Below are 17,177 nucleotides of genomic sequence, written 5' to 3' on the forward strand. Positions count from 1 at the left end.
CCCTTAAACTGCTAACTAACTAAAATAGTCCGTTGTTACTGTTTGAACTACGTAGCAACGGCAGGAACTGCTTCGGACCTTTTTGATTACAGATTATATAGCTGTGTCCCAATTTAGAGGCTGGGTCCTCGCAGTCCGCGGAGGACCCAGTCTCTTGTTGGAAAGTTAATTTTGATTTGTTGGGGGGCCTCAGTATTGATTAATGGTTGGACATGGACACAGACCACAAAACCAACGAAAGATTTGCGGCTGTTTCAACTGACGAGTTGAGTCGTTACCATGGGAACTACTTTCTAGGAACTACTTTCTGACGGAGATTAACTCAAGCAGAAAGCGTAGGTTTGGGAGCAAATTAGCCCACATTATAAAATTATTTTACGATATTGTTGATTACAATGATACTTTGTGTAATAGAATCGCAATCATACACTTGAGGCAGTCCAGTACAGGCGTACGGACCTCGGCTCTGCCGCAGTACTGTCGTACCAATAATGACGTTCAAGAACGGCCTCTCGTTTATGATTGCTTAATTTGAAAACATCGTTGCTTGCTTTAAAAGTAGCACAATTCATTATGTCAAACCTTGGAAAGTATCTAGATATCCCTGCCCTAATATGCCAAAGTAACTGACAACTGAATATGTTTTGCCGTCTGATGTCAATGTCTGGAGCGTTGCGTAAAAAGGAGGGTTTCTGCCCCGTTATTTCTCCGCTGTTTTCTTGTCACAGTTTCAGCCCAACTGTGTACAGTTAAATTGGTGGTTTAAAATCTTTTTTTTTAGTAATCCCCAGAGAACCGTAGACAACAACACAACGTGCTGGAATTAACCCGGAACAGCGTCTTTGAGCTGCCGTGTTGCCTGGTAACCGCCAGGTGTCGCCGCAGGAGTTTCCTCTCTGCTTTCACTTCCGGTCACTCTCACAACACGGAATATGGCGGCCAGCTCAGATCGGATTCCTCCTCGTCTCCCTGCCACGGAGGAGCCGGGAGCCGCAACGCCTGACATGGCAGATGGGGACAGCTACGAGGGAGAAGACATATTTGTTAATAACGTGAGTTTACATCTCATTTGTATGTATTTGTATCAGTATTATAAGCTTTAAAGTGAGCGATGCAGGGACCCTGCATCTTCACCTGATCTGACCTGCATTCACGACAGATAACATAACTGAGAGCTAACTGTCAGAGGCGGGGAATTAGGTCAGACTCTGTGTTCACAAAAACAGCTATTGGTTCATAAAGTTAGCCGAAGTTAGTTTTAGCACACATGTAGACTTTTGATTCGTCATTACTAAGTTAATGGTTGATTCTGGCCTTCTTTAAGCCTTTCCCACACAAGTGTTGATTTAAAAGATGTTCGCGTTTTGATGTGTTATTCATCGGCTCGTGTTCAAGTTTCCTTATCTGTGTCTGTTTGCCATGATAATGATCCTCAGACAACTGACTGTTAACCCAGCTAGCGCTCTCCAGCTGGCGCTCTCATGCCACTTTTGTTTGTGTACTACCAAGGCTGGTGTAATTACTCAGATCCGTTCGGTACTCCAATTAAAACAAAAGTTATGAATTTAAAATCTTACTCAGTAGCCTACTTAGTAAAATGTATTACCACTTAAATGTACAGCTAATGTCGCAAGTACAATTAGGCCTCCTTAACAATGGCAATTATAATAGTACATGATATTATTTATTATATAATTGGATTATAAGCATTTATGCACAATATTTTAACTTTGTGGTTTAGGTGGACTTCATTTTAAACATGTTTTATTGTGCTGCAAGTAATAATCATTGTATTCAATTAAGTGATGTATTGTTTGGTTTGTAAAAATAAAAATAGTGGGAATTGAGACAAATGTAGTAGAGCTAAACGTAAAATATTTCCTTTGAAATGTAGTGGAGTTGAGGAATACATTGGCATAACAAAAAGACTAAAGTAAATTGCAACAACCTCTGCTTGAGTAGATGTACTTAGTTTATTTCTGCCCACTGGTGTTTCTGATGCTGATCTTTAAGTGGTGTCCTTCCTCCCTGCAGAGTGTCCCTGTAGCTGTGAGTCGAGGAGTTTCTCAGCCTGATAATGTCAATGAACAGACCCCAGATCTGTTCGGCGAGGAGGAGGCCGGCAGCACGACAGCCAAATCCAACGGAGTTCACTCAGATGATGACAACGACCTGTTTGCTGGTTAGGAGACTTTTTTTTTTATGTACTCTGCTTTCAAGTTAAGTTAATGTTTCACAAATCAAACTAATCTGATTTAATTATCTCAGTTTATGCTACAACTAAAGTCAAATGAAAGATGTTTTTGAGTTGAGAACTTTTTGAATCTAGTGTTTTTTTAGCTTGACCCTTAACTTGGTTCTAATTGTCAGGTGTTTTTGCTTCTGCTGCATCTGTGTTACTATACTACAGGTCTAACTGTGTAGTACAAACACTCCCAAAACTCTTCTTAGACAACATTTAGAATTGATTTGGTCAAACTTAGCTATAATAATAGGCTCCAGTGAAAATAACTTTTCGATTCCCCTGACTGATCTATTCCCACACTCAAGACCCAGTTAGGTATAATACAAGCAGCTGCACGAAACACATTTCCAAAGCAAGACACAGTAAGTTTAAAGCTAAGTAACCAGCAAAATTGAGATTCAAAACAGAACTGTCTGATGAAAGAATAGACGAGGCAAGTCAATTTAATTTGTTTACTAATTTTGCTCTACATCAAATTTGTACAGCAACAAAGGAAAACACAATACACAAAAAAATACAAGCAAGATTAACTCAAAGTAAAGAAAATGCACAAGAACTCACTCCCCAAAACACAGTGATACACCACAAACCCAGACACCAGACTCACAAGAGAAAAACTATTAAGTATAAGTAAAGTTTAATTTTAGACAGGATCTGGTCCTGTTGTTATATTTCTTCTTTACTTGCTTGTAAAGCGCTTTTAGCACAAGGAAAAGCCCTATATAAATGACATGTATTATTATTATTATTAAAGTCAGAGTAAGGCAACCACTCTGTAAATGTTGGTAAAATATTTAGTGAATATTGAATTTGCATCACTCACCAGCTGAAAAATCACTCTATTTAGTGGCTTAAAAAAGGTGTACATTCACTAGCCTTTTGTCCGATGTAGTGCTATTGTCTGACATAATGTTGTACTCTATCTGAAATACACCTTAGTTATCTCTGTTCATTACTTTTTTGATTAAGAAAGGCATACATTGATTATTTACTTTCCTCAGAGGCACGTGTGGAGCTGAACACGCCCGGAGGCTCTGCCCCGAAGGAGCCCTCCTCTTCCTCTGGCCTTCGTCCAGCCTCCTCGTTCACTACGAGCCCTGTGGCCCTGCAGCCCACCTCCTTGGAGCAGGTAGGGGTCACAGGTGCAGGCATGCAATGGTCTGTGATAACTACTGTTGCATCACCAAGTCACCTGTATGTTACAGCCAGTTGTGTTTTTCTTAATGCAGATGGAAGAGGACGAGGCAGAGGACAGTTTTGATGTGGATGTTGCGGTCACAAACCCTGAGAAAGTTGGTCAGTGTCTTTTTTCCCACTACTACTACTTTCAACTATGATACAGCTACTGTATCTGCAACTTGTAGTTTATTCAGATGTCGATAATCCTGACACTTAATAGTTATATTTTTATGGTTAAAGCTCAGTTGAGCAACTTTAAAAAGCATATTAATTTCAGCCTGTATCAAAATTCTTTCTCATTTCCAATGTTTTCTTTCCCTCTAGGAGATGGAATGGGCGCTTATGTGGCCTACAAAGTATCCACCAGGGTCTGTAGTACAGCTTTTATTTGAACATGCTAATGTGACAAAATCTACACTTGTGTTTCTAAGTATTTCGTTTTGTGCCCCTATCTCTTTGTTCAGACGTCCTTGGCCATGTTCAGGAATAAAACCTTCTCTGTGAGAAGGCGCTTTAGTGACTTCCTGGGTCTTTACGAGAAGCTGTCCGTCAAACAGTTGCTCCATGGCTACATTATTCCACCACCACCCGAGAAAAGTGTCGTAGGTGGGTCCCGTTTTTCTTTATTTTTTGTCTGTGTTTTGCGCACTTTGTTGTGCCTTTTGGTGACTGTGGTTTGACCAACAGGAATGACCAAAGTGAAGGTGGGAATGGACGACCCGTCATCTGTAGAGTTTGTGGAGAGAAGAAGAGGCGCTCTGGAGAGGCAAGGATCCACACGTTTCATACAGTGACGTTATTACATTGATGCACCCGTACTCAGAGAGCTGGATCTGTTATCAGTGAAAATGATGCTGATGTATTCAATTACATTCTGTGTACATATACTACATATGTTAACTACTGGAGTTTTTTTAGGGTGATTCTCAAGAGCTTTCTCTTAAAATGTACGCTTTTCAGTGAATTTATGTTGATGTATTTATTTGTTTAAAGCAAAAGTCAAGCATGATTGATGTTGCTTAATAAATCATAATCATATTAGGCATTTTTTTTAAACACGTGTGCATGTTTTATGTGTTAGTTTTAGGTCACCACTACTTCTTACTCACTTTATCTTCTACTGTCCTTTGTAGATATCTTCAGAGAGTGGTGTCTCACCCATCGTTACTACAGGACCCTGATGTCCGTGAGTTCTTGGAGAGAGAGGAGGTAGGTGCTTCAAGTTCTAAACAGATTGTATATTGAAATCATAGACTGTAGGGTTGCAATTAGCTGGATAATGACTTTGGAGTCCTGTCTGTTTTCAGTTACCCAGAGCAGTGAGCACCCAGGCTCTGAGTGGAGCTGGCTTCCTCAAAATGATCAATAAGGCATCGGATGCTGTCAACAAGATGACCATCAAGATGAATGAGTCTGACACTGTAAGGGGACCCTTGGCCGAGTGTTTTCAGGAGACTGTTGTGCATGCATTTTTATTGTTCTTCTACCATTGGAATTATACTCAATATTCACAAACTATTGTGCTGTTGCAATGGCTTAACTTGAAATTATAGCAGGCCAGACAAACCTGCCATTCTAGACATGATGAGGTTGTTTGATTGGGATATTTTGGCTGTTTTTCTCAGTGGTTTGAGGACAAGTTCCAGGAGATGGAAAACGAGGAGCAGCAGTTGAGGAAGCTGCAGGCCGTGGTCGACTCCCTGGTCAACCACAGGAAGGGTGAGCTACATCCGTCTTTCTTCATTTGTCTATTTTATCAAACAGTTTCAATTCAGGAAACAGAGTACAGTTCAGCTGTCAGGTCTTTAATGGTGAAACAGGCGGACTGACTATTTTCCTTTTTCAAACCCAGAGCTGTGTGGGAGCACGGCAGTATTTGCCAAAAGTATGGCCATGCTGGGAAACTCTGAGGACAACACGGCCCTGTCCCGGGCCCTTTCCCAGCTGGCAGAGGTGGAGGACAAGATGGAGCAGCTGCATCAGGAGCAGGCAGCCAGCGACTTCTTCATCTTTGCTGAACTGCTGGCCGACTACATCCGCCTGATGGGTGCTATGCGCGTAAGCTCACAGCTGCAGAATAATAGTTTTACAGGACTTGGAATATAAGATTGAGATTCTTCAGTAGCAGGAAAGCCTGAGTAGTATAGCTTGAGTAGTTCCTAATCCCAGGATTAAAATAGGAAAAAGTGTCAGTTTGGAATGCCTGATATGAAAATCATCTCTGTGAGTTTGAAGTATTTTCAACAGAGTGCTACTTGGGTACTTGTGGGTTATCTGTCACTACTTTTTTATAGCGGGTAGCTGGCTCCTCCACATGAACTTTTTCATTTCTCAAAATAACAAACATTAATCCTAGGGTTTAGGGTTTTAGAGAGTCTGAAAAAAACCCCAAAAAAAGTGCATATTTAGAGTCTAAAAAAAGCTAAAGACTTGCTACAGATAACCCACAAGTACCGCAACTTGTCTGTTTGGTGAGTGCCATGATAAAGTGTTGGGTGTCCACAGGGGTGTTTTGACCAGCGTGTGCGGGCTTGGCAGCGATGGCAGGAGTCTCAGAGCACACTCCAGAAGAAGAGAGAGTCTGAGGCCAAGCTGCTGTGGGCCAACAAGCCAGACAAACTGCAGCAGGCCAAAGAAGAGATCACTGAGGTAACACAGAGTGCTGCTGGGGCACTGAACCCCGCCTCAGGCTTTACACCAACACAGGCCCTCTGCATTGAGTCCTTTCACAATGATTGAAATGCTAAATCATAAGGCTAAAGATCATAGTATTTGACCTGAAAGGAATATGAGACCCTATCATAACTGTTAAGCTGATGTAATCATTATTTCTTGAGATTTGAAAGACAGAAAATAATGATTTAATTAATTGGTCAACCAAGAAAATGAGTAAGGAAAATTTGTAAATTGTACGTATTTTAGTTTTTAAATGAAGACACCCTCTCTTATCGGCGTCTGTAGGCATTATAATTGTATGTATTTGTTTACTGTTTGAAAGTGAATCATGTGTTATAATATCAGTGTTGTTGTAAATATTGCATACTTGAAAATATTAATATATTACTACTTGTTCTCTCCTTGTTTGTTCTCAGTGGGAGTCGAGGGTTACTCAGTACGAGAGAGATTTTGACAGGATTGGCAGGACTGTACGCAAGGAGGTTCTCAGGTTTGAGGTATGTTTGTTTTTATAATAGTTACAAAAAGTAAGTAGGCCATTGGCCCTTAACGAACAGCTCTATCAGAAGAAATGTTTCAGCCAGAGGCCTTTATCAGGGCTATCATTAAGCACATTATTAAAACTAGTGCCTCAACAATATAGTATAGTTGTAATAGTAGTAAAGTTCTGCCGGAAACTGGGTTTTCAATTGTCAAGGAGCTTAAGATATGAAACTTTTCTTTTCAGAAAGAAAAAGCCAAGGACTTCAAGAGCCAGATAATGAAATATCTGGATGCAATGCTGCAGTCTCAACAACGGGTAAACATTTAACTATATCATGTATTTTATTTATCACGTAAACATTACTCAGTGCTCTTTATTTTATTCATGTCTATTTAAGTGTTCCTTTAACTAAAACACATCAAAGTTGTCACCATTACAATTATCACTGTTATTACTACTAGTTTGAAATACTTGTTATAATTAGTATTATTGAAAGCTATTAAGTGTTCAATACACATTTTAACTGGCTTTTCATTCTTCTTCTTCTTTTCCAGATTGTAAAGTTTTGGGAGGCGTTCCTGCCTGAGGCGAAGGCAATAGCTTAACGAAGAGGGAGACCTTTTTTTAAAAGACCCCAACTGCCTTTTTTGAACACTTTACCTCTTGACCACAAACTGAGAGGACAATTTCGAACACAAGAATCTTCCATCCATTTCTTTTCTTTTTAACCATAGTGTATTCTCTTATCTTGTACAGGTCTTTTATATAATAAGCTGCCGCATTTACACAACATTTGTCTGGCATAATTCCTTGTTTATGTTCTTGACTGAAAGATGGTATAAAGCAGGAGATTAACCTGGCCGTAGTATATATTTATGTTTCTTGCTTAATCCGGTGTTGACACTGAGGTACTGCCCTATAGTAACATTGTCTATAGTTTACATTAGAAGATAGACGTATTTAAGTCATTCCAGTCTATAACAGCTTATGTTTATGAATGCATGTTGGATAATGTTTTGAAGCACTACAATGCATTGTACAGTTGGAAAAACTTTTTTAAATGAAATACCACTATTGATGACCGAGGTCATTTACCAAGAATATTGGCACATTGTTAGTGTATCACATAATACATATTAGAGCATAGAATTAAAAAAAATATGAGTTGCTACAAAATGACAAAGAAGTAAGAGTGGGTGAAGGTTGAGATAATTCAAAAATGCTTTGTTGGTATTTTCTACTATGATGTACAACTAGAATCATGTTGATTAATCGATTTCTTTCACACCAGTTTAAAGCACTCCAAAGTGACTCATCTGGACCTGCTGCAGAGATTGTCTACTGCCTGTAAATGACTATTGACATCTATGTATACATGTACAGTACTTTAATTGAATCGTACAATTACTGTCAGATACGATTATTAACCATACATCTTTTTGATACATTTGGTTTAACAATGACAGAAAAGCACAGACATTCAAGTGATATTGTCCTTATTTTTCTTATTCAGCATTTGTAAGCGTAGTTTCTTTTTCACGTCATCTTTACGTAAGAATGTGCTTTATTTTTGTAACCACTTTGCATTAGAACACACATTTTCCTGGAAATATTAAACAGGTAGATGTACAAAATAAATCTGATTGGTTAAGCTTTGGCAGTTGTTTCATGTTTTAGTGTTGTTGGTGGGATCTCCCTTTTCATAAGTAGCATGGAGGAATTATGAAACAGAAAAGACCCTTTTGCAAAAAAATAACATTTACAATTCCATTATCACCCATGTAGAAATGTTTTGGAGTGTACATTTCTTGATGGTGACAAAATACAGTAATAATTGCTAAAATGTATTGTGATTGCGCTAAAACAGGAAATATGTAATGTATATTGGTTATGCATGAATATATATTTTTTGAACAAAAAGCCATTCAACCTAAACACAAGTAAATTAATTTGTTCTACACTGTGTGTTGTTAAACATGAACACCCATTTCCACAATTGAAATGGGAGAAATGTCTGGTAAAACAATATAAAGCAAAAGTGAATTTCTTCAGACTTCCATTCTTATAATTCCATTTAATCAAGTATGAAGGGAAATGAAATTAAACTATTCCCCTGTTTTCTTTTTTTCCTTTTAAGCACTTGATCTTGTTGTCATGTGGCCTACTATTGCCAAAACTGGCTTCCAAAAGGAAAACAAAAACAGGGAAAAACAAAAGAAAATTAGTTTATTTGACCTTTGAAGGAATATTAATTCAGAATGTGCTTTATAGACAAAGTTTCTCTATCAGGAACTTGTAGGCGAAATCCTGTAGGCTATATAAAAACTAAGCAGACTTGCATCAGTCCACTCCTAACCCGGACATGTGCGTGCTGAAGCGGGCGGTGCCGTTTTTGTACATCCGGTGTACTCGAACCTTTCACGAGCAGCGAAGAATGGAGAGAGCCGCTAACGACAATCCGCTGTTAGCCTGAAACATCAGTCACAACACCGAGAAACCTTTACATAAAGCTCCGGACAGCTCTGCACACTTCAGGCGTGACATATACAGAAGCCGTGTCCTCGTCTGGATTTATAACAGCGAAGGTGAGCCCGCTGTTTTTGTTTGGGGTGAGCTACATTTCATATTAAGCTTTTGGTTGTTAGCTACTATTTTCGTTGCTAACTGAGCTAATTTCCTTGTTGCGTTCGGTCCAGCTGTCACCTAGCCGTCAGTACGTGGTAGCTAAGGCGTTCACAACAAGCATTTATTTGGTTTTCATTAACCCAATATTATTATTATTATTATTATAATGAGGATATTTCTTTAAACGTATGAAAATATTGTTTAACCAAAGCAGGCACTGTGGCTATGTGATGTTTGGTTAACGCTAGCTTTATGCAGGTTTTCTTTTGGCAAGCAGCTGGAGAGCTAACTGGGCAACGGTTAGTTAATCGATGTGACCATCACTAATGTCAGGCTTTGTCCATGAGACGTTAGCGTACAACTGCCAACTCGCATCCTTGTTTTGATTTGAGGGCCCACTTACAGGGGATCGATCATCTTTGTATTAGCCTCAGCTGCCTCTGCAAAACACTTCCTCACATACAAAGTGTTACCATTGCTTCTCAGTGCAAGGTAACAGATGTAAAGACAGGCTGGCACAGATTATACAGTTAATTAACCAAGGCCCCTCCTCGGCTTTGTAACCTATCAGTAAACTGTCTGGTGGATGGTATTTTGATGTGGTGCAGATGTTAAATTGTACCTCCCAATATGTTCGTGGTCAAACATGAGTGTAGGTCTTATGGTCCTATGTTCCCCATCTAAAAGTCCTCCTAATTTGATATATTAAGGAAACCTTTCAAAGGGTTTTATATTCGCAGCAATGTTTTTCATAGGATAAATGTTCAGTGTGTTTTACACTGGGTCAATATGTTGAAATGGACCACAGCTTATAGCATACTGATGTTTTACTTCTTAGCATCTACACCCTCAAACTAAAAACCCTAAACACAATGTGTATTAATGTCTTCTCTGTGGTTGAAGGTATTTCTAACGATTGTAATGCCTTTAAAATATCCATCCCTTTTTGCTCATTTGCAATTTGAACTGAGGGTATCCCTCATCAATCTCTTAAAACAAGGACCTTGGGAACATAGATAAACTAACATGAATAGATACACTACCCTTCAATGTAAATGTTCCTTGCTCACCTGCATACGTGGCTAATTACTGAATCATTGGAGTATTCAGTAACTCTTCATGTGGTAAAATAAATGGTTGGGGTCATATTCAGTTAAATAACACATTGCAAACCCCTGTGTAAACCCCTTTTTGAAGTCATTATATTGAGACATATGTTACTAGCTGGGCGTTAGTCCAAAGTAGAGCTTTGTGGATCCATGATAAATGATTGTTGGCACACCTTAAAAGAGTCTGACTGAATGAAGCGCTAGTATAATAAAGACGTTTCTGTGTTGCGTTTATCTAAAATGTCATGATGAAATATAACTTTTAAAATGAAAAAACATACTCTTCACAGGGTATAACTTAGGTACATCCGTATAGAAATAATAATAGTAGCAGTGTTAGTGAGTTAGTTAAAAAACATTTGTCTATTTTGAACATGTTTAAATCATTTCAGATTTTGCGGGTTAGTATATTATTGCAGGTATTGATTTGACAAAGATGTAGACAATGGCTCGTCCTTCACAATGTGTGGATTATATTAATACTAGTAGACTACTTCAGTGAAGCAAGCTATGAGTTGTCCTTACAAAATTGAAGATATAATCTGATAATATTTCATTTGTAAGATTCATAGACAAAATCTACGGTAGTAAAATGCAATCATGTCAAGGAGGTTGGTGCGTACAACAGCGGAAATTGTATTTGTTTTCTATGAATTTATGGACAAGGAAAACCTTGAATAATCTAAATAACCACCAGTGATAAGAGCTGGCTGAAAGGGGAGAGAGGCATCTGTAAACTGGCACTGCCACAGTAGGGGTCTTCAGCATTGGCAGCCCCCCTCTCAGGCTGATCTTTCCACTGAAGGTTAATCACTCTACTCAGTGCCTTTTTATATTATTGAAAAAAGAATGTCAACAGATTAGTAATTTCAATGGATGGTATTCAGCTAGAAGCATTTAGCTTTTCCAGATATTTTGGTAGGCTCATTTGTGTTCTATAATCAAGGTCTTTATAACACTTTCAATGCCACCATATTGTGTTACTGAATAAAATATACAAGTAAATATTGCTGAATTTTATAACAAGCTATTGACCAATTACACCAACTTCCCTGAACTCTAAATGTTTAGTTTCTGATTATCTGCATCATTAGAGAAACCATTTTTGACACGTTTGGTCAGTCAGCCTTGCTGCTTCGGCTTCATGCCAGTGATCAGAAACTTAACAGTTTTGTTTATGTGTATGCTTTGAAACAGTATTTCGAAAAAAATAATCCCTAACGTCTTCGTTACAGAATTTCATTTAAACATGAACTATTTTTGAGTGCATGCAACTAAAGTCTAGAGTCAACTAAAATGTCTTTATGAGAATGAGCACTATATCAAACATCAGGCATTGGAACTGTATACCACTAAACAGGCAGACCTATTTAACACTTATCTCTATTAAGGCAAAAACACAACTGAAGTTTCCAATTTGAAAATTGAATATGACATTTAAAATACTGAGCAAACACCAAAAAACAATGATCACTCCAACATGCTCTATTTTTTTCTGGATGAGTAGGGATGTGTTTATTGATAGGGATGTTATTAGTGCCTGCACATTGCTAACAATACTCTAATGAGAGACTTTAAACAGTTGTAGGCATGTATGTACCGGTACACATTTGTACTGTACTGTAACTGTATAATAGCAAAATGCAGTATTTGCAGAACACATTTCAAGCTAGTCTGACAAAACCAATATATAATTGGATATATGTCTGCTACACATGCTGTTTAAAAATAATTGTTGAACAAGAAGGGCAAACAAAGGGTTAATATTAGGATCACTCTGTTATAGAATTTGTAAAATCGTTTCATGTGTTCCCCTTCTGAAGAACTAAATTCCCTTTTTTAAAGCATGCCAAAAGGTGTGTATTCTCAAACATATCCTCATTTATCATGAGACACTGCGCCTCCGCACGGATAAAGGCTGGGGGTTCCCCATGTTGCAAAACTGAAGAAGCCATTTGTAGAAAACACAGGACATTTAGTGGGTTGCCTGCATTTGTTTTTCACTTTATTAATTAGGTAGTTGACTAATGTAAATGTACTCAGACTTGCTCCATAGCAATGTCTTTTTTACTTACAAAGAGAAGAACATACAGGGACACTTTATTACAACAAATCTGATATATGTTTTGATAACAGAGGAAAGAATACACAAGTAAAACAACAAATAACACCTAGAGGCTCATAACAGCATAATGTGATATGCCTTTTGTTGTTGTTTTTAATTAAAGGTTGGAATTGTTTTGCCTTATACCGTTTGAATTAAGTTCTTGTCCTCATTTTATCCCATCCTAATCCTCAGGTTAGGCATGTCTGAACATGTCTGAGAATACAATGTGGATGTGGTCCTACTCGTATTTCAAATGCATAAAACAGGCAGAAAAACTGTACCATCCGTTTAGTAACGTTGTTATAATGTCATAATTCTCATACTTTTTCCGATTTTACAAGGAAACACTTTTTAAAGTCCAGCTTGCTTTTAATTTGCCCCAAACGAACCAGAGTAAATCTGGCCTGATGTCAGCCTTGTGTGTTGGATTAGCTGCTTCAAAACTACCCCTGTGTCCCAAAACAAGATTTAAGTATATGGTAGATGTTAGTATGATTTATAATGGAAATGAGGGAATCTCTTTTATTTAGACACAAAAGCACATGAGTGGAAATAACTAATGAGCAACAATGTGACTCTACAATGTCTGCTGAGCAGTTTGAATCAATCATGCGTCTCTTCTGAAAAACAAATACCCACACCCAAATAGAATGACACATTACACTCGTATTATTGTAATAACAACTTGGTATACATTGGAAGTTAAAAGCTGTGTTTAGCATCTGTACAAGGTGTGGGCTCCAAGCTGAACAGCAGTGTCAGTAAGTGTGTGTTTATAATCCTGCTCCAACAGGGTTTGTGTGTAAAGTTGGTCTTCAATCAGGAGCTGAGCTAATCCAAACACCAGACCAGCGTGGCCCACAAATGATTATTTGCACAATGGAAACTGTTACAGCTCACTTTTTGTCGTAGCTGCAGACCTGTTTTATAGCCGTGTTGTTTTGTTCCTGGTTTTATGTAAGCAACAGTGCTCGGTTGCCCTTGAGAGCAAACTAGCTGTCTTTGATGCATAGATGTGTGCAGGCAATACTGAGCATGACTCATCCGGAAGCCCACACACAAATACTTCAGCAGCAGCCTTTCCATGCTCGGGAATTACAGCATTGTCATGAAATAATTAGTGGCTTTTTTTATTGAAAGAAGAAAAGGGTTTTGTTTTTAATGGTAAACATTAGACTTTTAAATGCATTTCTTTGGGTAAACAATCAGTGAAACCGGAATTCCTCCTGATTTACGGACAGCATTGAGATCCCAAAGGCCTGCAGTTGATAAAAATCGTACATCTTTTTTCTTAGTGATTCCTAAATCATAAACAGCCTAATGTTTTATGGTCACATCATTTAATATCTGCAGGGTTCTTGTCAGTGGCAGAAAGGGGGTTGGTTTAACTCCAAATGATTTGAGCGCTTGGCGAAAGCCGACCAGAGTCCATCAAGTTAAGCTATGGTGTCCCTGCGAGTAGTCGTAGCTTTATATAATTGTTTACATAATAATCCCAGCTGACAGTGTCTGCCAGGCTCTAGCTGTGGGTGGTGAAGATGCCTTCATGATCCTCACAAACTATGACTTAGGTTTGTGTTGATGTTCAGACTGTTTACTGGTGTTTACTGTGACCACTGGGCCTTGATGACTATCTCTTTAGCTCAGCAGCAGTGTTACAGTAAGCCAGTGCTGTCCTCATTTAGACCTGTGTACTTGCAGTAAGAGATTATATGACTCATGACCTTCAAATATAAATTAAACTTGCAATGTTAGGGATAAGTTAAATGAAGGAAAACATTTCTAAATATGTCTTAGGAAAGCTTTAGTATTACTTGTCACTCCATTGTTGTTCCTTACCAATATGTACATTTTACACTGAAACCTTGTGTAAGAGTTCAGAAGAGCAACTTTTAAAATCTAACGTCGTCTAGCCAGTGTTACATCCCTCTGTGCTCTGCAGGATTTGCCCCCTGACTGAACTCTGCTGAGATGAGCACAGCTCTTTATTTGACTATTATTGAACATTGAAGCCCGATTCAATTCCAGGTTTATTTCACTGTATTGTGTTTTCTCCCTGTGAGGCAGGGATGATGCAGGTTTTTTGTTAACTCAAATTGGATCAAATGTGTCTGTGTGAAACTACTTTAAATTGATGTTTGCAATGCCAGTGTTTTCAATGTGCTGCTAGTTTTAGGAATGTCATTGTATGGTTACTATTGTTATGCTTATGATAGTTGTTCAGCTCACTAAAAGATCAACCTAAATGATGTGTTCTTCAATCCAATTTTCTTTTTCAGCATTTTATCAGATTAACATGGGAGACAACACTTAGATCCACACTACCATGTTCCATGTGCTGTGTGTGTATAGTTAATATCTTCTCTCTGTCCCATGTTGTGCCTTCCAGGTCTTTCACCTTCTCCTTCCTGTGACAGATGTTGAGGCCGGAGATCAGCCTGTCCTAACAACTGTGAGGTGACAGGGTGAGGACAGGAGGAGTGTCGGTCAGCTGTGCCAGGTTTTGTCTCATGAGAGTCACTGTGCCACCCAGGCACTGCCAGTGAACGGGCTGTGGCTGTGGAGGGCCCGGCCCAGGAGGCCTTTTTCTACATCACTCCGGGCTCCTGCTGACCTGTGCTGCTCACACCATGGATCAACAGAGAGATAAATATGGCGAGCGGCCCGCCAGGAGCACTAAAGTTTCCCAGGGAAGCCGCAGCGGACACTCGTCCCGACCATCCGGCTCCTCCAGCTCGTCCGGGGTTCTCATGGTGGGGCCAAACTTTCGTGTGGGCAAGAAGATCGGCTGTGGAAACTTTGGGGAATTGAAGCTTGGTAAGTTGAAACTAAATCTCGTATTGAACAAACTCCATTTATATGAATCAGGGTAGACTAAATACACCTCTCACTACAATGCAAGAAATTCCTAAAATGACCATATATTTAACCAAAACCGCTTAAAACAGTTAGATAAAAATTGAACTTTCAGATTTGTAAGTATAATTGCATGGAAAGTGAGTATATTCACACTTTTTAATTTTTTTTCAAAAAGGAACCCAATAAGACAATTGTCTGTAATATAGACCTCACAAAAATCTTCAGTCACCCAGACACAATCACCTGCAGAGTTGCTTATTCCCTGCTGACGCAGTTGTAAAGTTGTAAGTGGTGTACTTTTATTTTTAAAAGCCATCAAGCCTTCTAAGCCATCCCTCCTTTTTATTTCAGGTAAGAATCTCTACACCAACGAGTATGTAGCTATTAAACTGGTAAGTGCACACTTTATTTCACTGCTTGATTCCCCACGTCTTCTGATTTCCTTTGCAAAATGATAGAGTAAATTCAGTTTCATAGATGCATAATGAAGCACTTGGGTAACCTATTGCCACTTTGGGTTGATTATCAGAACATCTGAGGCTTTGCTCTGGTAGCTCAGTGGGGTTTTACTAGACTGTTTTGGTCTTTGATAGAAATGTGAATGAGATGTCTGTCTTCCTTATGGCTGCTGGACTAAGAACCATGACTCATGCATTTATTGTTCACCAGAGGGTGGTGAAAACAGTCTACACTAGTATTTAGTTTACTACGTCAAACAGTTTCCAGTTGCTCAAATAGCAGACACACATATGCAGTGCTTTTATATATTGAAGAATGTTTTTTACAACATAAGTGAACTAGAGATATGTTTTAGAATTGGGTGGGGCAAGTTATTTTTCTAGGTGACTTTGAATGGTATCTTTCAATAGATTATTATTAAAAAATATTGTATGTATTTAATATTATATTTACCAGACTAAATGGGATGTTTTGGTGGTGTTTAACTTTGGAGAAAGACTTGAGTTTGAGTTTAGAAGAAGCTTGGCCAAAATATGCAAAATGGAGACTGACTGTAGTTTTTTTAGGGAGACTCGCATAGTGGAGGAGTCCGCCATCTCCTTTTACACATTACTGATTGGGCGGTTTTAATCCCAGGTAACATCAGATTATTTACATATTTGAAGTTTTATTAGAAGAAAGAGTGGCTGGTGACCCTTGTGAAAAACTGACACCCAAATCAGCATTCATGACAATGTTTGTGCTGCTCGTGCCAGTTAGTTTGGCTGACCTGCTAGTGATACATGGCGAGAGAGTTGTTCTGGTACATCCTAAATTCATGAGCCATCAAGTCAACAATTTCACACCCTTCTTAAAGGAATTCTCTGTTGTCTTCTGTTTCAGTTTTGTCATTGTTTTAATCCAATTTAATGGTTATTTTCATTAACCTGGTACTGGTTTGAATGTGTCCACTGTGCAGGAACCAGTGAAGTCGAGGGCACCACAGTTGCATCTAGAGTACCGGTTCTACAAAACACTGGGAACTACAGGTAAGGTCACAGATATTCTTTCCAACCCCTCCTGGTGTTTTGGTGTGGCTGTATGGCAATGATTTGACTGTTTTGGAAGATCAGCCAAGAAGATTACATCATTTCCAAAACATGTGCTTACTCCGCTCAGGTTACGTATTGATATTAAGCTGCGTCGGCAATTTATTTTAATCTCCAGGACTTTGTGTACATGAGTGCATAGATGCCAATGTGCCATGTGTCATTATGAAAGATGGTGACATAAAGAGTCTTATTCATACACCAAAAAGATGCAGCAGCTGATGATTCACTGAAACACTTCTTTATTGTTATATAGCAGAAAGAATTGCACACTATTTGAGAAGGTAAATTATGTTCAGGGCATTATGTCTGTATATTAGTGGTCTGCTGTCGACAGCAGACACGT

The 17,177-nt window shown here is 38.7% G+C and overlaps 2 protein-coding genes across 9 annotated transcripts in view; both read left to right on the plus strand.

Annotated features, from left to right (window-relative positions):
• The first annotated feature begins 797 nt into the window (after positions 1 to 797).
• On the plus strand, positions 798 to 8,240 carry LOC307028311 (sorting nexin-1-like). Its single transcript, XM_079663228.1, has 15 exons — positions 798 to 1,052; positions 2,035 to 2,182; positions 3,247 to 3,374; positions 3,475 to 3,541; positions 3,749 to 3,792; positions 3,889 to 4,030; positions 4,112 to 4,190; positions 4,558 to 4,633; positions 4,732 to 4,845; positions 5,050 to 5,143; positions 5,277 to 5,482; positions 5,930 to 6,073; positions 6,517 to 6,597; positions 6,828 to 6,899; positions 7,139 to 8,240. Exons 1-15 carry the CDS (start codon positions 933 to 935, stop codon positions 7,187 to 7,189), a joined length of 1,566 nt encoding a protein of 521 aa, XP_079519354.1. The 5' UTR covers positions 798 to 932; the 3' UTR covers positions 7,190 to 8,240.
• Positions 8,241 to 8,958: 718 nt separating this feature from the next.
• Positions 8,959 to 17,177, plus strand: part of csnk1g1 (casein kinase 1, gamma 1) — a 30,464-nt gene continuing 22,245 nt past the window's right edge. For 2 of the 8 annotated variants that reach the window (XR_013805191.1, XR_013805192.1), the window contains exons 1-4: positions 8,959 to 9,169; positions 14,815 to 15,242; positions 15,636 to 15,676; positions 16,702 to 16,771. Coding sequence is in view for 4 of the 8 variants with exons in the window: in XM_079664550.1 (XP_079520676.1) it covers positions 15,056 to 15,242; positions 15,636 to 15,676; positions 16,702 to 16,771 (298 nt within the window). In the remaining 4 variants the exon portion in view is untranslated. Of the gene's footprint in view, positions 9,194 to 14,814; positions 15,243 to 15,635; positions 15,677 to 16,701; positions 16,772 to 17,177 lie in introns of all 8 variants that reach the window. The other 6 variants (XR_013805193.1, XM_079664550.1, XR_013805190.1 and 3 more) reach the window with 5 other exon arrangements.

Source organism: Notothenia rossii (assembly GCF_949606895.1).
Source record: "Notothenia rossii genome assembly, chromosome: 2".
NCBI lineage: Eukaryota > Metazoa > Chordata > Actinopteri > Perciformes > Nototheniidae > Notothenia > Notothenia rossii.